The 23,995-nt window shown below is 44.2% G+C and overlaps 1 protein-coding gene across 6 annotated transcripts in view; it reads right to left on the minus strand.

Moving 5' to 3' along the window:
• SLC27A1 (solute carrier family 27 member 1) overlaps positions 1-23,995 on the minus strand; it is a 49,654-nt gene that overhangs the window by 2,203 nt on the left and 23,456 nt on the right. Inside the window, exons 8-12 of one of the 6 annotated variants that reach the window (XM_028721138.2) lie at positions 21,609-21,818; positions 18,977-19,103; positions 13,770-13,907; positions 12,355-12,519; positions 4,072-4,218 (exon numbers count right to left, since the gene is read on the minus strand). In XM_028721138.2, the coding sequence (XP_028576971.1) occupies positions 4,072-4,218; positions 12,355-12,519; positions 13,770-13,907; positions 18,977-19,103; positions 21,609-21,818 (787 nt within the window). Of the gene's footprint in view, positions 1-4,071; positions 4,219-7,544; positions 8,084-12,354; positions 12,520-13,769; positions 13,908-18,976; positions 19,104-21,608; positions 21,819-23,995 lie in introns of those variants that run through there. The other 5 variants (XM_077923709.1, XM_077923711.1, XM_077923710.1 and 2 more) reach the window with 5 other exon arrangements.

Genomic DNA, 23,995 nt, shown 5'->3' on the forward strand with positions numbered 1-23,995 from the left:
ACTGCCACTGGCGCAACAGAACACTGAAACGCCATTTACCTTCCTGCTGCAGTGGTACCTATTCATCTACTTGCACTGGCATGCTTTCAAACTGCTAGGTTGGCAAGATCTGGGACAGAGCAACGGGAGCTCACCCCATCACGCGGATTCAAACCACCGACCTTCCAACTGGCAAGCCCAAGAGGCTCAGTGATTCAGACCACAGCGCCACCCGCGTCCCCTACTTCAAAATGGAAGGTTATGCTTGGGGTTGTGTGTGTGTGGCTGAGTACATCATTCATTTGCATTTGGGTTTTGTTTTAATACAGATATCTTGCACAAGATTGATATTTAGCAATACCTAGAGTCTGAAAAAAGATAGAAATAAAAATGCTAATCTATGTATTGTAATTACAGTCTCCAAGTTAATCCCCTACATGTGTTGAGATGTTGAGAGAAAAGTTCCTTTGAACCATATTGGAATTTCAGCATTTGCTGCCAGCACGCGGCTATTGGTAGAAACGGGCAGAGGCACATTGGTTGAGCTGCCAGAGCAAATGACTATGTCAGGGCTTTCCAAACTTTTCATGTGGGTGGCACACTTTTTAGACAGACATCATTTTGTGACACAGTAATTCGGTTTTACTAGCAAACCGGAGGTTAAACTAACACCTTTCTAGCCCCAGGAGGAGCACAGGGAACGTTTGTGCGACACACCTACAAACCAGCTGACACACTAACGTGTCACGACACACACTTTGAAAAGCTCTGGGGCTAGGTTTTGCTCAGATGAGGAACAAAGTGTGGCAATAGAGACCATGACCAAAGCACATAGACATAGACAGAGAGAGAGAGAGAGCTCACCAGCTTCCATACCAGTGGGTACAGGCTGACAGATTATTTTACTTAATGGGCTTTCTGTAGCAAGAGAACATCTGGCTGTGGTGAGGACTGCAGGGCCTGCTCCCTTCCAGGGCCTGCTCCAACTGGCCCAGGGGGCGTGGCCCAGGCCCTTATTTGGAACAAACTTTTGGGGAAGTGCGGGAAGTTGTTCTGCTATTGCTTCCCTATTCCAAGTGGTTTATGTGCTTTAAAATGTCCTCAAGCAGTCGGTGGCATTTTAAATTTTTATTTCTTTCCCCCCCTTTTTTGCTTTGTTGGGGGTGGGTGGGTGGGATGGATATTTGGTTGGGGATTAATTTTAGTATAATTGTTCTGTTTTTGTTTTTTGTTGTTTTATTGGTTGTGTATAGTTTGTGTTTTGTTTTAAAGGGGCGGGATCAGGGCTGCCTGGGAGTGGGGCCCCAGCCAACACAATGGCTGGGACAAGTTCCACAGGGAGGGAGGCACTGGGACATCCGATCTCGGTGATCATGGGCAGGAGGAGGAGTTGTGCTAAGACCAGACCGTGTCATTACCGAGGAGGCAGGTTTAGTCATTGTTTGAAGACTATCCCTGCCTCCAGGTCTGGCCTTGTCCAGATGGATACTGGAATCAACAGGGGAAACCCACACGACCTGAATGTGTTGCTGTGCAATGCCAGGTCAATGATGAATAAAACCACTGCCATCCACGACCTGATTGTGGATTGTGGATTTGACCTGGCATGTGTGACAGAGACCTGGTTGGAAGAAGCAGATGGGCCTGTCCTTGCCGCTGCTTGCCCACCAGGTTTCTCTTACGCACAGCAACCCAGGTCATGTGGGCGGGGAGGGGGGTTTGCAGTGATTTTTAGGAAGTCATTAGCTTGCATCAGGCGTCCTACTGGGAAGACCCAGTTCTCTGAGTGCATGTTCTGGAAGTTGGGCAATAGGGGCAGTACAGGATTCCTTTTGGTGTACCGACCTCCCCGCTGCACCAAGGATTCCCTGTCCGAGCTGCTTCAGGTCGTGGCAGATGTTCTCCTGGAGACACCTAGTTTGGTTGTCCTAGGGGATTTTAACATCCATGCCGACCACGACCTTACAAGGGGCCGCTCGGGACTTCGTGGAAAGCATAGCCTCCATGGGGCTGTCCCTGAATAAGTTTGGCCCAACTCATAGTCATGGACATGCCTTAGACCTGGTGTTCACCTCTAGTGATGTGGGTGATCTGAGACTAAGTAAAAGTGAAACAAAAGAAGTGCCATGGTCAGATCACTTCCTGGTGCAACTGGACTTCTCCGCGACCCTTCCCCTCTGCAGGCAGGTGGGACCAATTTGGATGGTCTGCCCCTGCCAAGCTGTGGGGATGTTTTTACCAATGCTTTTATTAACTATGTTTTATTGTGGGATATATGGAGCTTTAGGGGAGATGTGATAACTCTGGTGGGGAACACATTGTACTCCTTCTGGGGTAGTTTATTCCCCTTGGGTCCCCACCCTGCACTCAGCTCTCACCTGTAACTCCTAGAAGCTGTCAGCAGGCAACAGCAAACACACTGGCTTCGACTGGCCGGCTAAATCAGGTGAGGGTAGCTGATGGGTCTGAAAAACTGAGGGGGGAAATCATATCTGCTGCTTTGTGGGACATATTTAGGAGAAGAGTAGGCTAAGGAGTAAACCCTACACAAATCCAGAGTCCCTAAGATGGCTTCTTGTACACCTCCTTCAGGCAACTCCTACAGTCAAGCTGGTGCCAAATATATTGCTCTGCTTTCCTTTGGACCACATCAGCCAGGCTGAGAGGGGGATGGAGCCCAGGACCTCCATACTGCCCAGGCTTGTGCCCCAGAAAGTTTACTAAATAACGTAGAAGGCAACAGTTATGAGTCAATGTCTTTGCAGCCACAGCAGGCACTATGATTCTCTGGCAGTTTGACTTCACCCCTGGAGGCACACTCCATTGTCTCTTGATCCAATATCAACAATGCTTTATTGTACTTGTTATTCACATTGTTCTTTGGGGATTTCTATTACAGCTGATGCATTCTTATTTTAAATATGTAAGCTGCCTTAGAAGAATTATTCTGTTACACTCTCAGGGTGCCCTTCCATGCATCATGGCAGGCATATCTGCAATCTTAAATGATTCATCTAAGTTACAGCTATTAATTCTGTCTCACTTCTAGGTTACAAATTCCCTTTATGTCCAGCTCTTCCTCCAAATTACAGAGAAGGTCACCCTTTCACCTTCTGGCAAGGTGCATAAACTGTCTGTTGCCAGTATATTGAAGCAAAGGCAGTGGAGCAGAAGTCCATGGGTGAAATCTGGTGTCAATTAATGTAAGTTAATGAGGTCAGTCTTAAATATTTCAAACAAAAAGCCACAAATCTTCCAGCCTGCTATGCCCAGTTAATAGTTACTATTTAGTTGTGAAAGATCAAGCAGAAACTCTTTCACATAATGAAAGTTACCACTTGATACATTTAGTTCTCCATTACGCAATCTGCATCAAAGGCTGGTTTTGTTCCTGTCATTTAAATCTGGCCGCAGCTCAGTTTGCTAAAAGAGGCAGAATTTCTCACTTCTTCAAAGCAAAAACAGGATATTTTAAAGCCTGTGCCAATCGTAAAAAGGCTCTTAATTCCAACATAAGGGAGTGTAAGCAAGAATGCCAAGATGCTGAAGCAAACAGGCAGTTTCTTTGTGGGTGCAGACAATGAATTCTTTAGCAACAAACTTGACCAACAGCCTACTTGTTAATCTGAGCTGTTTGAAGAAACCTGCTTAGAACACATCCTGTTGCTCTCCAAAAAGAGAGAGAATTCTCTGGGGTTAGCTCAGCTGCTTCATGAAGAGAATGTGAGTGAGTTTTATGTGCTTGTGGGTCAATTTCCACAACCATTCTCCACTTTTTGGAAGATATCAGCATGCTTGATAGTCAGGAGTTCAGCAATCTCAAGCAGCTGTACAAACCACACAGGGCTAATGGTAGGAGAGAGAGAATGCCCATAGTGAGTTAATTTATCGCCAGGATGTTCTTATAAAACAAATCAATCTGCTTCCAGAACCTTTAGAGAAGAAGCAATTCCCACTTTGCTTCACCCTACTCAGAGAAATGGAAGTAAGGATCAAGTGACTGAGACCAAATATTCCAGCATAGAGTCTGACAGCAAACAGGCAACCTGGGCCGGGTGCCAAGAGAGGATCTTGCTGCAAATGTGCCATTACCTGTAGTGTCAACCTGGGGCAAGAGCCGGAGGAAGATGGGTCGTGCATAAGGGGGCAGTACTTTCTGCATCTCTAGGTACAGCACGTTAGGGTTTAACTTGGCTTCAGGATCAGCAATGGCTGCCATTCCTGCCTTGCCTTCTACTCCTGAAATCAAAACAAAAAACACAGGAAGGGACACAATCTTACACCGCAAAGGAGCAATTAGACCCAACCTAGCAAAATCCACAGCTGGAATTCAAATCAGGTTTCACTCCTCCCTCCCACAAATAACTTCACAGCAAAGGATAAAAAACAGCCTAGCCAGAGAGGTTGCCTGCTGCCTTCCCATAGGAAAGAACTGTTACTTGCCCTGTGACTGTACCAGGAATGTCACTCTAGCGCAGGCATGGCCAGACTTGGCCCTCCAGCTGTTTTGGGACTACAATTCCCACCATCCCTGACCACTGGTCCTGTTAGCAAGGGATGATGGGAGTTGTAGTCCCAAAACAGCTCGGGGGCCAAGTTTGGCCATGCCTACTCTAGCCTCTGTCTCTGGAGAGGGAGTTGTTGCTAGTTGCTCCCCTCCCTATGAACAAAAGGAACACCAGAGGAAAATGCCAATTCCAACTCACCAATTTCTTCCGGCAGCGTCAATCGCATCTTCCCCCCTTCCCTCATTTAACCTCTAGTTTTTTAGTTTGAAGATCCAAAGGCAGGGCTCATATCTCATTTTTAATTATGTACAGCTTTCTGCCCTGCATCAACATTGTATAGTGAATTGTATGGTGAATTGCTGCGAGCCATTTTGGAGTCAGTGGAGGAAACAATATCATAAACTACACTAGTGGCCAAAATTGTGGAAACCTTTTGGAGAAAGCATATTTCCAAGGTTTGATGGCTCATAACACCACTTGTTTTTGGAGTAATACCACAAAATTATATATCAATGGAAAGATATATAAAGGGCAGCAGCTGAAGAAGGTGCAAAAAAGGGTTTTCTTGTGTGTGTTACTTGTGGCTGATTAGCTGCTCTCCCTGTGCAAAGGTCAGAGGGGGCAGGGCTTCTGTTGAGGTAGGTGATTAGCTGTGGGAGGAGCTTATCAGAGCTTTAGGGCAGCGGCTGAAGAAGGTGCAAAAAAGGGTTTTCTTGTGTGTGTTACTTGTGGCTGATTAGCTGCTCTCCCTGTGCAAAGGTCAGAGGGGGCAGGGTTTCTGTAGGTGATTAGCTGTGGGAGGAGCTTATCAGAGCTTTTAGATTTAGGGGAGCTAGTCTCACACGTTTGTTGGCGGAGACCTAGGTTTTTTGGGGGGGGGAGTTATTTGTCCTGTCTTCACGCTTTTTATGATGGAGGACCGCTGTAGTCACCCCCAACAACATGTTCTCAAGATGGAGGGTGAGGGAACAGCTGCAGTCGCCTGCGATTCCTGCGCAATGTTTGCCATCTTGCCAAAGGTTGCAGGCAGCTTTACTTGCAGCAATTGCATGTTGATTGCCCTCTTACAAGACAAAGTCCAGCAACTGGAGGAACGTGTAGCTACGCTCCAAAGAATTAGAGAGCTGGAGCTCTTCTTGGAAGCAACAGAGCACACCGTCTCCACCAAGGAGGAGACAGGGGACTCCCCTGAGAAGGAGGCTAGTTCACCAACACAGGAGCCAGATATATGGAGAAACGTGACTCAAAGAAGTAGGAGGCCCAGGGTTCGCTCTGATTGTTTAGAAATACACAATCGCTTTGAGGTCCTCTCCCCTAGCATGGAAGACGAAGAGCAGACTCCATTTGAGGATCTCTCCCTCATTACAGTCGATCAGGTATATGAAGACGAGCAGCAAAATCAGTCCTCAGGGAATGTGCAGGTGACCTTGGAACGGACAGCTCACGGAAGAACCCCGACCAGACCTAAGAGGAGGCGTGTAGTGGTGATAGGGGATTCCCTACTGAGGGGAACAGAAGCAGTGATCTGTGGGCCTGACAAGATGTCTCGGGAGGTGTGCTGTCTCCCCGGGGCTAAGATCCAAGATGTAACTGAACGACTGCAAGGAATCATAAAACCCACTGACAAATACCCCTTCCTCTTGGTTCATGTGGGAACCAATGACACTGCAAGCAATAGCCTCCAGAGGATCAAAAGAGACTACAAGGCTCTGGGCAGGAAATTGAAGCAATTAAATGCACAAATTGTCATCTCATCTGTCCTCCCAGTTGAACGACGTGGCCCAGGGAGAGAGGGAAAAATAGTGGAAGTGAACAACTGGCTACGCAAATGGTGTAAACAGGAACGGTTTGGATTCTTAGATCACGGACTGCAGTTTCTTAAAGATGGACTTCTGGCAAGCGATGGGCTGCACCTCACAACGGTTGGGAGGAATGTTTTTGCCAAAAATCTCAGAAACCTCATCAGGAGGGCTTTAAACTGACTAATGTGGGGGAGGGAAACAGTGCTCCTGAAGGTAGGAGTCTATCAATTGATGGAGATGATAATCCAAATGTCATAGACCAAATGGAGCAAACAGCACACAGACCTAGTGGTGGGAGGAAAAAATCCTTAAATAAGAGACACGGGGGAATGATTAATGGACTTCAATGTCTGTACACTAATGCACAAAGCATGGGAAATAAACAAGATGAGCTTGAGCTCTTGGTACAGCAAACTAAATATGACATAATAGGCATCACTGAAACCTGGTGGGATAAGTCCCACGATTGGAATGTAATAATGGAGGGATACAATCTAATTCAGAGAAACAGACCAGACAAGAAAGGAGGAGGAGTGGCGTTATATGTCAGGGATGTGTATACCTGTGAAGAGATCCAAGATTTAGAACCTCAAAGCCAAAGTGAGAGCATTTGGGTCAAAATTAAGGGAGAGAAGAATAACAGAGACCTCATTGTGGGAGTTTACTATAGATCCCCAAGCCAAACGGAGGACATAGATGATGCCTTCCTGGAACAGATGGCCAAGCATGCAAAAGGAAGGGAGATAGTAGTAATGGGGGACTTCAATTACCCGGATATTTGTTGGATGTCAAACTCAGCCAAGAGCATAAGGTCAAACAGATTCCTCACTGGACTTGCAGACAACTTCATTGTCCAGAAAGTGGGAGAAGCAACAAGAGGAACAGCCATTTTAGATCTGGTCCTAACCAATGTTGATGACCTGGTTAGTGGGGTAGAAGTGGAAGGATCATTAGGCGCGAGTGATCATGCTCTTCTGAAGTTTACTATACAGCGGAAAGGAGCAGCCAAGCATACTAGGACTCAATTTCTTGACTTTAAGAAAGCCGACTTCATAAAACTTAGGGAAGTGCTGGGTGAGATCCCATGGACAGTAATACTAAAAGGAAAGGGAGTTCATGATGGCTGGGAGTTTGTTAAGAGGGAGATAGTAAAAGCACAACTTCAGGCAATACCAATGAGACGGAAACATGGAAGGTGCCTAAAGAAGCCAGGGTGGCTATCTAAAGAACTTTTAACTGAGTTAAGATTAAAAAAGGACGTGTACAAAAAATGGAAAAGGGGGGAAACCACCAAAGAGGAATTCAAACAAATAGCCAGCACGTGTAGACACAAAGTCAGAAAAGCTAAAGCACAGAATGAACTCAGGCTTGCTAGAGAGGTTAAAAGCAACAAAAAAGGCTTTTATGGATATGTTCGTAGCAAAAGGAAGAACAAAGAAACAGTGGGGTCACTCAGAGGAGAGGATGGTGAAATGCAAACAGGGGACACAGAAAGGGCTGAACTCCTCAATGCCTTCTTTGCCTCAGTCTTCTCCGATAAAGAAAACAATGCCCGACCTGAAGAATTTGGAGCAAATGATTCAGCAGAGGAAACACAGCTCAGAATAACTAAGGAGATAGTACAAGAATACTTGGCTAGTTTAGATGTAGTCAAGTCTCCAGGGCCAGATGAACTGCATCCAAGAGTATTAAAAGAACTGGCAGATGTGATCTCAGAACCACTGGCAGTCATCTTTGAGAATTCCTGGAGAACAGGCGAAGTCCCGGCAGACTGGAGGAGGGCAAATGTTGTACCTATTTTCAAAAAGGGGAAAAGAGAGGACCCAAATAATTACCGCCCAGTCAGTCTGACATCAATACCAGGGAAGATTCTGGAGCAGATCATTAAGCAAACAGTCTGTGAGCACCTAGAAAGGAATGCTGTGATCACCAATAGTCAGTGTGGATTTCTGAAAAATAAGTCATGTCAGACTAACCTGATCTCGTTTTTTGACAGAATTACAACCCTGGTAGATGAAGGGAACGCAGTGGATGTAGCCTACCTTGATTTCAGCAAGGCATTTGACAAGGTGCCTCATGATATTCTTGTAAAGAAGCTGGTAAAATGCGGACTTGACTATGCTACCACTCAGTGGATTTGTAACTGGCTGACTGACCGAACCCAAAGGGTGCTCATCAATGGTTCCTCTTCATCCTGGAGAAGAGTGACTAGTGGGGTGCCACAGGGTTCTGTCTTGGGCCCGGTCTTATTCAACATCTTTATCAACGACTTGGATGATGGACTCAAGGGCATCCTGATCAAATTTGCAGATGACACCAAACTGGGAGGGGTGGCTAACACCCCAGAGGACGGGATCACACTTCGAAACGACCTTGACAGATTAGAGAACTGGGCCAAAACAAACAAGATGAACTTTAACAGGGAGAAATGTAAAGTATTGCACTTGGGCAAAAAAAATGAGAGGCACAAATACAAGATGGGTGACACCTGGCTTGAGAGCAGTACATGTGAAAAGGATCTAGGAGTCTTGGTTGACCACAAACTTGACATGAGCCAACAGTGTGACGCGGCAGCTAAAAAAGCCAATGCAATTCTGGGCTGCATCAATAGGAGTATAGCATCTAGATCAAGGGAAGTAATAGTGCCACTGTATTCTGCTCTGGTCAGACCTCACCTGGAGTACTGTGTCCAGTTCTGGGCACCACAGTTCAAGAAGGACACTGACAAACTGGAACGTGTCCAGAGGAGGGCAACCAAAATGGTCAAAGGCCAGAAAACGATGCCTTATGAGGAACGGCTAAGGGAGCTGGGCATGTTTAGCCTGGAGAAGAGGAGGTTAAGGGGTGATATGATAGCCATGTTCAAATATATAAAAGGAAGTCACATAGAGGAGGGAGAAAGGTTGTTTTCTGCTGCTCCAGAGAAGCGGACACGGAGCAATGGATCCAAACTACAAGAAAGAAGATTCCACCTAAACATTAGGAAGAACTTCCTGACAGTAAGAGCTGTTCGACAGTGGAATTTGCTGCCAAGGAGTGTGGTGGAGTCTCCTTCTTTGGAGGTCTTTAAGCAGAGGCTTGACAACCATATGTCAGGAGTGCTCTGATGGTGTTTCCTGCTTGGCAGGGGGTTGGACTCGATGGCCCTTGTGGTCTCTTCCAACTCTATGATTCTATGATAATTTAATGAACAATGTAATGCAAGAAAGTTTGTTCAGTTATCTGTATTCTATCAAAAGTTATGGGCAAATAACCAGAAAAAGGAGTGTTTAGAGGGCCAATCATGTGTCATCTTGTTTTGGCAATGATGGCTCATAACACCATTTTTTTTAGTAACACAGTGGTACCTTGGGTTACAGACACTTCAGATTACAGACGCTTCAGGTTACAGACTCCGCTAACCCAGAAATAGTACCTCGGGTTAAGAACTTTGCTTCAGGATGAGAACAGAAATTGCACAGCAGCGGGAGGCCCAATTAGCTAAAGTGTTATCCCCCCGTTAAGAATAGTTTCAGGTTAAGAACGAACCTCCGGAACAAATTAAATTCTTAACCTGAGGTACCACTGTACCATAAAATTATATATTCATGGAAAGATAATCTAATGAAGAATGGAATGCAATAACTTTTATGAAGGATTATTTATTACAACAGCAGTCATAAAGAAAAGAACATGAAACACATAGAAAAAAATTAATATACAAAAATTCTCCCCATTTCAGTTAATACTTAGTTGGGCAACCTTTAGCCTTCCCATGGAGTGAACCAAGGCTTTTAGTTCTGCAGCTATAATAATGTGAAACCAAGATTGAATTATTGCCTCTTTTATTTGGGTTTTATTGCTGGGTTTCTCCATAGATTTTTGATTGGGTTTTGGTCTGGGCTATGCATTTTGGGGCATTTACATTCCCATTAATGATGCAAATTCTGCCCACACGTTTTGCTGTCATACAACCCCAGATCGTAACACTAACTGGGTGTTTCACGGTAGGTGTAATACAAGTGGGATGTAAATCTTCTCCGATTTTCCTCTTCACGTATTTCATGCCATCACTATCAAGCAAGGAGATAGTCCCTTGTTCCGCTGTCCAGTTAACATGGGTTTTAGCCCAGTTTAATCTTTTCAACCTTTGTTTGAGAGATAACAATGGCTTTTTCCTTGGAATTCTAGCATATAGACCATATTCCTGCAGTCTGCGCCAACAGTCCTTGCACTCAACTTCACATTGTATTGCGCCATGTCATCTTGTATACACCCAGATGATTTTCTTCTGTCATTTAGGCACAGTCTCTCAATTCTTCCACCGTCACTTGCTGTTGTGCACCTTTTCCTGCCTTTACCAGTTTGATTTTGTAGTGACTGAGCCTTCTTATACCTCTTCAAAAATTTAGAAATGCCACTTTTGGTTAAGTTTCTACCAATTTTTATTCTAATTTCTTCATAACTGTAACCTTGTTCACTTAATGATACTATTTTACATCACTTCCTGGGTGATCAGTCAACTTTGCACCATTTCTTTAATTTTTTTACGTTTTACAAGCTCACTAAATGAAAGAACAAAAAAAAACCCCAACCAACTTGATAGCAATCACATAACACACTGACAAATGTCCTCCTTATTTATTTTGTAATAAATAATCCTTCATAAAAGTTATTGCATTCCATTCTTCATTAAATTATCTTTCCATTGATATATAATTTTATGGTTTTACTCCAAAAACAAGTGGTGTTATGAGCCATCAAACCTTGGAAATACACTTTCTCCAAAAGGTTTCCACAATTTTGGCCACTAGTGTAGTAATTTATTATATTGTTATATAGTGGTGTTATGAGCCAAGGTAACACCTAATTGGCCCTATAAACACTCATTTTTCTGGTTATTTGGCCATAACCTTTGATAGAATACAGATAACTGAACACACGTTGTGGCATTCCATTCTTCATTAAATTATCTTTCTATTACTACAAAAACAAGTAGTGTTAGACCCAATAAACCTCGGAAATACACTTTCTCCAAAACGTTTCCACAATATTGGCTACTAGTGTAGATAACTGAAAGGACAGTAGACTTTCTGAATCAAAAGACAATTTCTGCCCTCTTGCTCACATTAACTCTTCACTCTGCTCCTTTCATTTCAGTCACCAGCTATTATTCAGTGACTCCGCATAAAAGATGTTTTGTTCTGCTCCAACAATCCATGCCAGAAATCTGGGCTATGCCACTAACAGTGACCAAGAGGAGTCCTTTGGCAGAAGGAAATAAGCCCAGTCTATAAGTCTTCCTCTCCTTTAACTAGAGGAAGACCTTTGTCATCACATTATTTTAAGGGTCACTGTAGATTGTCCTTTTCTATCTGCTTTACCTCTGTTCAGGCAGATATCTCTGTTGTCAGTTTCAAAAGTCTCTTCACACTGCCCCACAGGGGCCTGGGACTTGTCTCTCCATTCCCAACAGCAAGGGCTGGCTGGCTGGCTGGGCTCCCTCACCCACTTGCTTGCTTACTCCGATGCCACCTCAGCTTCTGGCAACCAGCACTCCCTGACCAGCCCCAGAGGCATCATTTGCCTGCAGAGCTTGTAACCAGGGCTGCTGCAACAAACAGCTGTGCAAGCCTTTGGGAGCCAGAAATGCAAGAGGGTATCAGAGGTGGGAGGGAGGGAAGGAAAGAGGGACAGAGGTCAGTGTTGCCCAAGGCAACATTCAAGGCACCCCAGGATGCCACGGCAGACTGGTTGAAAACCACTGCACTAAAGACATTCTGATGATGTTTTTAGAGGATTACACTCTGATTGCTCATTTGTATTTACTTCCTCTCTAGTGGTGAATGTACCTCTGCTAGGTGAATCCTATTTCTGTATGATTTACTCTCCTTTCTCATCAGCTTGCTTGCAGGACCCCAATCCCAAAAGCAAATACTGATTTCTAACTATTCTGGGAAACTAAACAGCCAGATGGGCGGGGTATAAATAAAATTATTATTATTATTATTATTATTATTATTATTATTATTATGCCTACTCGCTGGTCCAAATTGCATTCCCTGCAATTGCATTGTTCCATTTACCTGGCACTTCAACTCCATAAACAGCAACATCTGTCTTGCTGAGGATGTGGCTCAGGATTCCTTCAACCTCTGTGGTAGAGACATTCTCCCCACGCCAACGGAACGTGTCCCCACTCCGGTCTTTGAAATACATGTAGCCAAGTTCATCCATCACTAGTACATCTCCTGGAATTAAAGAAACCACACTCAATACCCAAACAAACAGCAGAATTGCCTGCTTTTGGGGATCACTGGGTATCTACTACCTACTGCCCTGGAGGAAGGATCCCACAACAGCAAGGGAAGGAGGCAAGAACATCACATGCCTGCCCCTGTTCCAGGTGGCTGTTCCCTTCCTCTGCAGCAGGGATGAGAAATATGCAGCCTTTCAGTTATTGTTGGACTGCAGCTCCCATCCTTCTTGACAACTGGCCAAGCTGGCCAGGCTGATGGGAGTTGGGATCCCAACATCTGGAGGACACATTTCTCATCAATGCAGACCTGGCCTACCACTGTGAGAACGATCCTGATGCTTTTCTATGTTGACTTTCTTAATTGTAGTTTTAAATAATTATTTTACTGGTAAATTGCCTTGGAAGGATTTGTATCCTGCAAGACAGGCTAAAAATAATTGCGATTGGCTAATTATTGATGAACGTAGTTGTCTCTGCCTCTACAATTGGGGATCCAGTAACAGAAGACCAAAATAAAGCGACGTTGTTGCTCTCCAGCCGCTAATGGAATGACTCAAGAGCCAAACAAGCAGATAAAGGCTCAGAGGCTGGGCAAGAATGAATAATTCCCTATGGTAAAACTATTCCATCACAATAGGTAACAAAATCAAACCAGAAGGCTTAGGACAAGAACCATAACCACTTGAAATCCCCTGCACATGCAGCAGTGCTCTATTGAAAAAAGACATAGAAAAGTCAATGAAGGCAACACATAGGCATCCACCCCCACCCCCCGGTTATTTAAGTCTTTTTTTTCTTTTTTTGTCTAAGCTTATATTGTACTTCCAGGTTATACTATAGTTAAGCAGTCTTCTCAATTCTGGTTAACAGAAAGACAGGGTACACATCTTTTAGATAAATGTGATACACAGAGCAGTCTGACTTCGCACATCCATGCTTAGGAAGTGCTGCTTCCTAAAGCCAAGTCACATGAGAGCAGTGGCACTCACTTGCATGAGTCACTACTGGGAACCCATGGCATTTTTAACTATAGAAATTCAGTCAGATGTTCCTTCCTCCACTCAACTGCCAGTACAGGGCTGCTCCCAAGGAAAAAAATATCAAATATTTGAACCTGTCCTTAAGAGGTAGAGTAACTGAGGGCAGGGTTTGCTGTGTTTAGTCTGAGCCAGATCAATCTTCTAGGCCACAACTGTAAATATCCCTAGCCACCAAAGAACAAGATGATGGCCTGAAGAGTACCTGAAAGGTAAGCCTGGTCCCCTTTCTGGAATACATTGTAAGCAATCTTCTTGTTGGTCGCATTCTCATTGACATAGCCATCAAACCTACGCAAAGGATCCTCCTGGTTTATTCGACCCACAAGTAGTCCTGGTTCTCCTGAAAATAATAATTCCAGATGGAAAAAATAGAAATCAAGATACTTCTGCAAAGATTATTCCAAAGTAACCACTAGAAATGCAGCTGGATAGAATTTGTTTGCATCTGAAGTTTCCATGTTTCTGCGACAACATCCCAAGAAAAGTAGACTGATTTGTTCACAGCCCTATAAAACCAGACATCCAATGAGACATGTAGCCCTGTCTTACTCATGTATGAAGTTAGTGGGTCTCTACTCCCAGGTTAGGTGTGTAAAAGACTGCAGCCTGTGGAGGTCTGTTCTACAGATATTCCAACTATTTTATTATTTATTTATTTATTACATTTATATGCCACCTTTTCCTCCAAGGAGCTCAAGGGGGCATACATGATTCTCCTCTTCCCTAGTTCATCCTCACAACAAGCCTGTGAGGTGTGTTAGGCTAAGAGATGGTGACTGGCCCAAGGGCACCCAGCGAGTTGGGATTTAAACCCTGGTCTCCCAGGTCATAGTCTAACACTCTAACCATTACACCATTTTGTGCACTTTCATCTCACAGTATTTTTGCCTGACAAAATTCATGCATGCTGCAGAGTGATACCATCATGCAACATTATGATACCATTAAAGAGAAGCACAAGAAAGAGAGAGAACCGGCTCACCTAGCTGCATACATCAACTTTGGTGCAAGGGAGTGAACAACTGTGGAAGGGAGGATGGCCAAGAAAAGGGAAAAAAGACAATCGTTCTTCATAAGTGACAATCACATGTGGTTCAGCTCCATGGTTAGCTTCAAATATAGGACCATACATTGAGTTGTCCTGTTAATCTACATCAGTTCAGGACAGCAAATGTTCCTCACACAGATGCTGCTGGCAAAATATGTCTTTAATTCACATTTAGTTAAAATGGGTTAGTAGTACATGGGACAGTAGCAATGCGGTCAGACAGAGAGGCCCAGTTTATATGTTCATGAGGTAGCAATTCAGTTCCCTTGAGGAAGCCTGCATTTGCCTAGCTTCCATCTAATGTATATGTGGTTTCAGATCACTACACAATAAGTACATGGGCCCTAGTTATCTAAGGTGCCACAAAATCTCCAATCTGCTCTTGAAGTCATACTAACTGCAGGTTTGACTATGACAAAGAGCAAAAGCAAATTAGCAAGGACTCAGATCTAATGATTAGGAACAATGTCCCTATTGGGACAGCCAATTTGTCCCTTAAGACCTCACCCGCAGAAGCCATAGCAGTTAAAAGGAGGAATATGAAAGGAGAGTGGCCCACGTCCCAATTATTACTAGATGTGGATAAAGATGAGCCAACTTTGAAGAAATATGATGAAATCAAAAACCACCTGTCAGACTAGCTCCAATATTTTCAGTTAAATCAAAGACTGTATATAGATAAGAAAGAAGGTCCTGCAAAAGAAACATTCAAATTCGAAAAAGAGTTAACCCACAATAAAGGAAAAAACATATCACGAATTTACGACGAATTTACGACTATTTATTAGAATGGGAAGTAAAAGAGGAACAAATTAAAGTAGTAATGGTAAGGTGGGTGCAGGACCTTGGATACAATATCTACATGGAACAATGGGAAAGATTATGGAGGCCAGATATTAAATTCACGGCATGCTACAACCTTAGGGAAAACACTATGACGATGCAATACAGATGGCAGTACACCCCTAAAATGTATAAAGACAGGTCGCCAACATGCTGGAAATGCAAAAAGGACAGGGTCATATTTTCATATGTGGTGGAACTGTGGTTATCCATGAATTTTGGAATAACATCTATACAGTGGTACCTCGGGTTACAGATGCTTCAGGTTACAGACGCTTCAGGTTACAGACTCCGCTAACCCAGAAATAGTACCTTGAGTTAAGAACTTTGCTTCAGGATGAGAACAGAAATTGCGCAGCAGCGGCGCGGCAGCAGCGGGAAGCCCCATTAGCTAAAGTGGTGCTTCAGGTTAAGAACAGTTTCAGGTTAAGAAAGGACCTCCAGAACGAATTAAGTTCTTAACCCGAGGTACCACTGTAGTGAACTTTAAAAACTATTCAAATTTACATTTTAAAAAAGACCAGAAAACTTCCTATTAGGTATACTACCAATAGAATTTTAAAAAAATATAAGACCATTGTCTATGTATGCAATCACGGCAGCCAGAATAATAGTGGGAAGAAACTGGAAAAAATGAAATCCCACCAACGATTACAGAGTAGCAGACTCTTATGATAGAATACCTGCAACTAGCAAAACTGATGGGAAGAATCAGAGGAGTGTCAAACCAGAAAGTATACAGAGAATGGAAAATATTCAAAGAATATCTAAAATTGCATTGTACAAACAATAAGATACTTGCAGAACTAGATTGATACTTGTAAGCAAAAAGTGTATTAGATATTATACTGGAATATATGTGTGTGTGTGTGTGTGTGTAATGAAATAACATAAATCTGTGCAAGAAAATACAGACAGTATAAGCAGTATAATAAGAATTATTGGAAGTTTTACATTTTAACCTGTTATTTAATTGTAATATAGTGTATTTTTTCTTTTCTTCCCCCCTTTTCTTCTATTTTTTCTTTACTTGTATTGCTTTTAAAAAATATAATAATAATAATAAATTATTTATACCCCGCCCATCTGGTTGGGTTTCCCCAGCCACTCTGGGCGGCTTCCAACTGAATATTAAAAACAATACAGCATCAGACATTAAAAACTTCCCTAAACAGGGTGTCAGTACTGGTTGTTGTCCTCTTCAGATCACCACACAAACGCTTCTTGTTCTTTTATAACTTTTTATTGTGTATTAACAAAAAAACTTTTAAACGCTCCTTATCTTTAACTATTCTTCCTCAGAGTCACTTATTTCAGATACCTTCTGAGCTCTGCTTCTCCGTGACCAGCCACCTTCAAAATGGCGAAGGTGCCCTTTCCTTCGCTTTCCTGCTCTTTTTCCTACCCTCCTGGCTAGAGCTGGCTTGTCTCTCCCCTCCTCCCAATCTGAGCTAGAACTGAACCCTTGCCTTTCCTGGGAACAGCCGGTCCCTCCCTCTTGTTCCTCTTGCTCTCTTCTGTTAGATTCACTGCTCTCCTTTCCCCCTTGGGGAATGCTTTCTCCCTCTGAGAAACTGGAAACTTCTACCTCTAACTCTTCCCTGACACAGTTGTCTTTTAAAAGTAAAATAATTGTTTATTGCCTTGAAATCTGCTGGGAGGGCGTTCCACAGGGCAGGCGCCACCACCAAGAAGGCCTCTGCCTGGTTCCCTGTAACCTCACTTCTCACAGTGAGGGAACCACCAGAAGGCCCTCAGCGCTGGACCTCAGTGTCCGGGCAGAACGATGGGAGTGGAGACGCTCCTTCAGGTATACTGGACTGAGGTCATTTAGGGCTTTAAAGGTCAGCACCAAAACTTTGAATTGTGCTCAGAAACGTACTGAGAGCCAATGAAGATCTCTCAGGACCGATGTTACATGGTCACGGCGGCCACTCCCAGTCACCAGTCTAGCTGCCGCATTCTGGATTAATTGCAGTTTCTGAGTCACCTTCAAAGGTAGCCCCACATAGAGCACATTGCAGTAGTCCGAGCAGGAGATAACTAGAGCATGCACCACTTTGGCGAGACAGTCTGCGGGCAGGGAGGGTCTCATCCTGCATACCAGATGGAGCTGGTAGACAGCCGACCTGGACACAGAATTAACCTGCACCTCCATGGACAGCTGTGGGTTCAAAATGACTCCCAGGCTGCGCACCTGGTCATTCAGGGGCACAGTTACCCCATTCAGGACCAGGGAGTCCCACCCACCCACCCGCCCCCTGTCCCCCAAAAACAGTACTTCTATCTTGTCAGGATTCAACCTCAATCCATTAGCCGCTATCCATCCTCCAACCGCCTCCAGACACTCACACACTTTTGCTTTGTATGATTTGTTATTTATGTATATATGTCTATGTGGGAAATTAATAAAGATTTGTTTTTTTTAATTGTCACTTAAGAAGCCAGGATATATACAAGTGCCAGGGACCCAAACGTAAGAGCTTCCAAACAGGATCTGAAGCTAGTTGACTTCCAGATTCTGGCTTTCTGGAAGCTAGTGACCATATTTTGCCAGTTCAGGTTCACCCTGTCTTCTTGATTTGTTCAGCAACCTGGGAAGAACAAATTAGCTGCAAAGGAGTTGCATCAGGTGTACAGAGCTTGTGCATATCATGGCTTATTAAGCCACAAACTGATCACCCAAACCAGATCAATATTTCACAATATAAATTAAGACCAGTTAACCAATTACAACAAACAGAAGTACACCCATAAATAATTCAGCCTCAAACCACCGTTGGTTATGTACATGGAAACAATCATCAGTTGGCTGTCACTTTTTGGGATGGCTGCCAATCCTTGTCCTAAAAGATTCACTTGAATCTATCAACTCTGCTGCTTTATATCAGGAGCAGCTAAGCTATGGCCCTCCAGATGTTGTTGCACTCCAACTCCCATCATCCCCACCTAGCATGGCCAGGGATGATTAAAGCTGTAGGCCAGCAACTTCTGGACAGTCCCAGGTTCCACTACCCCACTGTGTGTCTGTGCTTACCTTTCTTGTATGGCTATCTTTTTATCTACACTCTTCTTTCTCTCTCTTCATCCTCTTACATTTCTCTTCAACTTCTTCTTCCGCTTCCAATTGCTACCAGTTAACTTTTCAGCCTGTTGCTCTGTTCCAGGGTTCTATGCTCCTCCCTCCCTTCCCTTGCTCTGCATATTTATTTATTCAACTAATTTATATCCCACCCTTCCACCTTTTAGGTATTCAGTGGGTCTTACAAGCATGTTTAGATTAGCGGCAGTGAAGCCCTTCACAAGACCATGGACTCCTTCATCTGACACTTGATGTCTACTCTGCTTCTGGCCATCTTGCTCTCCCTGGTGAAGCAAAGAACAACCCTGCCCTAGAAGTGTCTGTCCACGATCCTCCCCACAATCAGCCCTGGGAGGTAACACCATTCAGGCCAGAAGATGGCTAGGGATGCTCCTAACACACAGCAATATCATATGGCAATCACAGTGACACTTACCTGGGCGGCAGGTGATGCATAGTCCATTCTCTTTCCTTATCAATTCCATGGTATCCTCATTTACTTTTACCAAGCGAATAGGATACACATTTGGCAAAATCCGGCTGTTGAAGCCACAGGCACCAACCTGACAAAAGATAAAGCAAAGTTTAAAAGACGATGGAGGCTACCCTGAGTCATTTGCCATGATTAACCAGCAAGGAACAGCCAGAGAGCTTCCAGTGTATACAGATCCCTGAAGAACGATCAGCTGAGGAGAACAGAAACAAACAAAAGGAAACAGGGGAGGAGGACCTGCTCAACCCCCCTATACTATAGCAAGTATCCTGGAGTGTGGTATTGCTAGGGATGTGGGGAAGAGAGAGATATGTCCCACCAGTTTGTTTGCTTTTAAATTGATAGTCTCCTTGCCTTATACAGGAATGTTTCAGGAAGAAAATTGTCTCTTTCCCTTTTCCCCTTTCCAGGACCTCCACTGCTATAATACACACTTTACATACGGTAGTAAAATGTTCAGGTTCAAGCAACATCTTTAGTGCCTCACAAAATGTCCTTCCCCCAGTCCTGAAGCTTCTACTTCACCCAGCCCACTCCACAGAACAAGAACAGTCTAAGGTTCCTGTTCTAGGCTGGCAGGAACCCCAAGGAGGAACAGTCCTCTTAGGAAATTGGGATGCACCGCGACATTAAAAAGGTCAAGGTCAAGGACCCCTGACAGTTAAGTCCAGTCCGGTGCTCATCTCGCTTTACTGGCAGAGGGAGCTGACATTTGTCCACAGACAGTTTTTTCCGGGTCATTTGGCCAGCATGACTAAGCCGCTTCTGGCGAAACCAGAGCAGCGCATGGAAGCTCCGTTTACCTATTTATCTACTTGCACTTTTTGGCGTGCTTTTGAACTGCTAGGCTGAACTGCTAGGTTGGCAGGACCTGGGACCGAGCAACAGGCGCTCACCCCATTGCGGGGATTCTGATCAACAAGCCCAAGAGGCTCAGTGGTTTAGACCACAGCGCCACCCACAATCTATAAATGAACATTGAAAACTGGTAATAGTGTACATCAATGAGGATTTAATAGAGTGAAGTTGTTAATCTGGACCTGATGGTTGTCAGGGAAGAGTTAGAGTTAGAAGTTTCCAGTTTCCCAGAGGGAGAATGTTTTCCCCAAGGGGGGGGAGGAGAGCAGTGAATCTAACAGAAGAGAGCAAGAGGAACAAGAGGGAGGGACCGGCTGTTCCCAGGAAAGGCAAGGGTTCAGTTCTAGCTCAGATTGGGAGGAGGGGAGAGACATGCCAGCTCTAGCCAGGAGGGTAGGAAAAAGAGCAGGAAAGCGAAGGGAAGGGCACCTTCGCCATTTTGAAGGTGGCTGGTCACAGAGAAGCAGAGCTCAGAAGGTATCTGAAATAAGTGACTCTGAGGAAGAATAGTTAAAGATAAGGAGCGTTTAAAAGTTTGTTTGTTAATACACAATAAAAAGTTATAAAAGAACAAGAAGCGTTTGTGTGGTGATCTGAAGAGGACAACGACCAGTCCTGACAGTGGTAAGCAGAGCATATCAGTAAAATTGTCCTTTCTGACGTCAGTCTACAAACTGCTGTCACATCTAGCAATGACCTGCTGTGTGAAGGGATTTCCCCACTAATCCAGTCACTTCTTGGGTTACTTAAACCACTGCATATTCATCTTGCTGCATGGTTCACAGCAACTTGATATGACTTTGCATGTAGCCCTGTGCTAAAATGGGGCTGCGTTTCTTCTGGCAGATGGTTGGAGCTACATAAAAAGTTGCAGCTGTTTGTGTATTGGGTGGGGAAGAGAGTTGCTTCCAATTAACACTCTTCAGAAATGGATCTTGCACGTGGAAGGTTCTGCAGAGATTAGGCTCTGTGAGCCTATGCCACAAGTGGGCTAGGCACTATCCAGCCCCAACGTAAGGGGGCAGGATCTTTTTTCTGTCAAGGGCCACCTTCCCTTGAGGGTCATTGTCAGGGACCACATGCTGTCAGTGCCTGAGGCCGAGGCCAGGGGAGGCCCTCCCCTTCTCTTCCCCTCCTCCTTCCTTTCCTCCCAATGGAGAGGGAGAGGGATGGATTACACTTGCCAGAGATCTGAATTAATCACTTGCCTTCCCTGCCCCTCCTTCCACCACTTCCTCCATCTTGCGTTAACCGCCCTCCATTTTTCTATTCACAGCTTCCTTCTCTCCCTCCAGGCACTCCACCCCGACCCCCACTTGACATCAGGCCATGTTGCCCACTCCCATCCTGCATGAGTAAGAATTGTTGTTCAGGCCGATTAACACAAACCAATATATATCACACATATATGCCTCACTGAGTCTGCTTCCTGCAGGGATCTCAGAAGGCCTTGAAAATCTTTCTTTTAAATGGCTTTCTAGGAGTCACTTTAATTAGACTGTGGCTACGTAGAATTATGTTATCCTGACCTAGTTATTCTTTTGAGGAGATTGCCCCCCCCCCCATATTATATTACCATTTCTTTGTTGTTGTTTTATGACTGTAAGCCAGTCTGGACTGGAATAGCCCAAAAAAGCAGCCTAAAACTATTTCAAAAGAAAGAATAAATTACAGACGCCTCCCAAATATATATTGCCATGGCAGCCCTTTAACATACCTTTCCATCCAAATTAGCAATGCTACAGTTACACTCTGTAGCCCCATAAAATTCCCCAATCTGTTTAATTTGGAAGCGTTGGGTGAAGTCTTCCCATATGGTAGGCCTCAATCCATTTCCTATTGCCAGTCGCACTTGGTGGTGTTTCTCTGCCTCCCGCACCGGTTGGTTCAGCAGATACCTGCAGATCTCCCCAATATACTGGATAATCTAAGAAGAACAAGACAGACTAGATTTGAAAGATTACTAAACCCTTTAGAAAATTAGGTCAAAATGCAACATTTCCAGAACTTTTGAAGAGACGGAGGAAGGATATCTCTTTTTCTGATTACTTTCAGGAAAAATGGGCATAAGTTGATCTGTATATAAAAAATATTTTTACTACTTTAAGTATGGGGGGGGGGAATGTATTACGAGTCCATTCGTCCAGAAAATACTGCATGGTTGAATGACTGAAAGCTTTAATTGGTTGGCTTTCATATAAACCACCCCAGACTCTGTGTTCATCATCTGAGGCCCTCTTCGTGCGCCTCCTCCACGAGAGGTCCAGAGGTGGCAACACAAGAACAGGTCTCCTCTGAAGTGGCTCCCCATTTGTGAAATACTCTCCCCAGGGAGGTTTGCCTGGCCCCTTCATTATATATTTTTAAGTGCCAGGAAAAACACTCTTCTTCAAGCAAGCTTTTTGCTGATTAGTATCTGTGGGAGTATTGTTTTGCTGTTGTTGTTTTATACTTATTTTGATCCTGTATTTTATTCTATTTTTATTATTTAGAAAGGTGCCATGGCATTTACAAACCATGGGCTGCTGCTCTTTCTAAGAATACAAGGCATTCCCCTTCTTCTCTCACACATGAACAAATGACTCTTCTGAGACAGGTCCTGCTGCAATACGTCCATGTATCATAAGATGAAGGAATGCTTTTGTCTTCAGAGCAATATTTTAATTCATATGAATATAAAATCTATTAATGAAAATGCAATTGACTAGTAAGATTTAGTAAAGTTATTCTAACCACTTGGCCTACAGTAAAACTAAGAGAATCAGAGGAGGAAGCGTAAGTGTTGCTACATGTTCACATGCAAGGGCACATTCAAACCAAATCCATAGTAATGCAACCATATAATGCAAGATTGTCTTGGAAATAGCCACAAAAGTTACCTATTGCTCTGACACAGTACTACAAGGAAGTCAGACATTTCACCCGGTCCAGTGTTATGCCTGGTGGTGACCTTGGAATTCTATACGGTGGGGCAGTCTACAAATACTTTTTATAAATCAATAAATATGCACAGCACTTCAAAGAATAAGTGAAGCCTAGCACTACAAGGAAATGCTAGGAGATGAGGTCAGCTTAAAGAATCAGTTCTTGATCAATGCAACAGGGGAGAGGAAAAATCAATCCAGCACTTTCCTTGATGAGTGTCACACAAGACACTGGCAGCAGCAAGACTGTTAGAACTGGGATTAGCTTTCTCACTATGTAAGCCTCTCCGTGTTACCCAATATAGCTACACAGTCGTACCTCCGCTTACGTATCCTTCCGGTTACGTAAACTTCGGGATACGTAAGCGGCAAACCCAGAAGTATATTTCCGGGTTTTTGCCGAGCGTGCATGCGCGGAAGCAGTCTCTCCAGTTGCAAAAACCTCAGGATCCGGCCGGACATCTGGAATGGATCCCATCAGCAACTGGAGGTACCACTGTATCTGGAATGGGAGGGCAAACGGTCAAGGGATTCCCTGCTGGAATCTTCCTTTGCAAGGAAATTCTGAAAGCAAGAAGCACATGAAGCTGCTAGCCAGGCACTGGAGTCAAATGCAGTTCTGGAAGCCAAGGGCCAGCAGCTATGTATTCGACTTAATTCATTGCCACACCTCCAATAAAGGGGCAAGAGACTGTCCATCTCTATTCAGAGGTGGCTATTCATGAGGCAAAGTGAAGTGGCTGCCTCAGGTAGCAGATCCCCAAGTGCCATTAGGAGTGGCAGAGTGAGACAGAGAGTTCTGAACCACAGGACATAATCCACTGAGATGCAGGAAGGATGATAGTTGGACTTTCCACCACAGCCTCATCATGACTTGGGCGTGTAACTAATTCACTTTAGCACCTACAAACCACCAGGGTTTGAATGACTCCTTCCTGTCCATGGGCGTCTCTTGGCAAGAAAAACTAGCTTTAGCTATCCAACAGGCACCTGCAAAGGTTTAGGGTGGGTACAGATCACAATATTTGGATGAGAACCCTTCCTAATTATTTCTGCTCAGGAGAACCCAAGTACTCTGGATCACAGGAACATCCACAATGTTTAATGTGTCAATACCAATTGCCCTTCAGTGACTGAAACAGCTTTGGGATCTTATAAATCCAGCTGAAACAGGGATTTG

The sequence above is a fragment of the Podarcis muralis genome, chromosome 2, assembly GCF_964188315.1.
Source record: "Podarcis muralis chromosome 2, rPodMur119.hap1.1, whole genome shotgun sequence".
Classification (NCBI taxonomy): Eukaryota; Metazoa; Chordata; class Lepidosauria; order Squamata; family Lacertidae; genus Podarcis; species Podarcis muralis.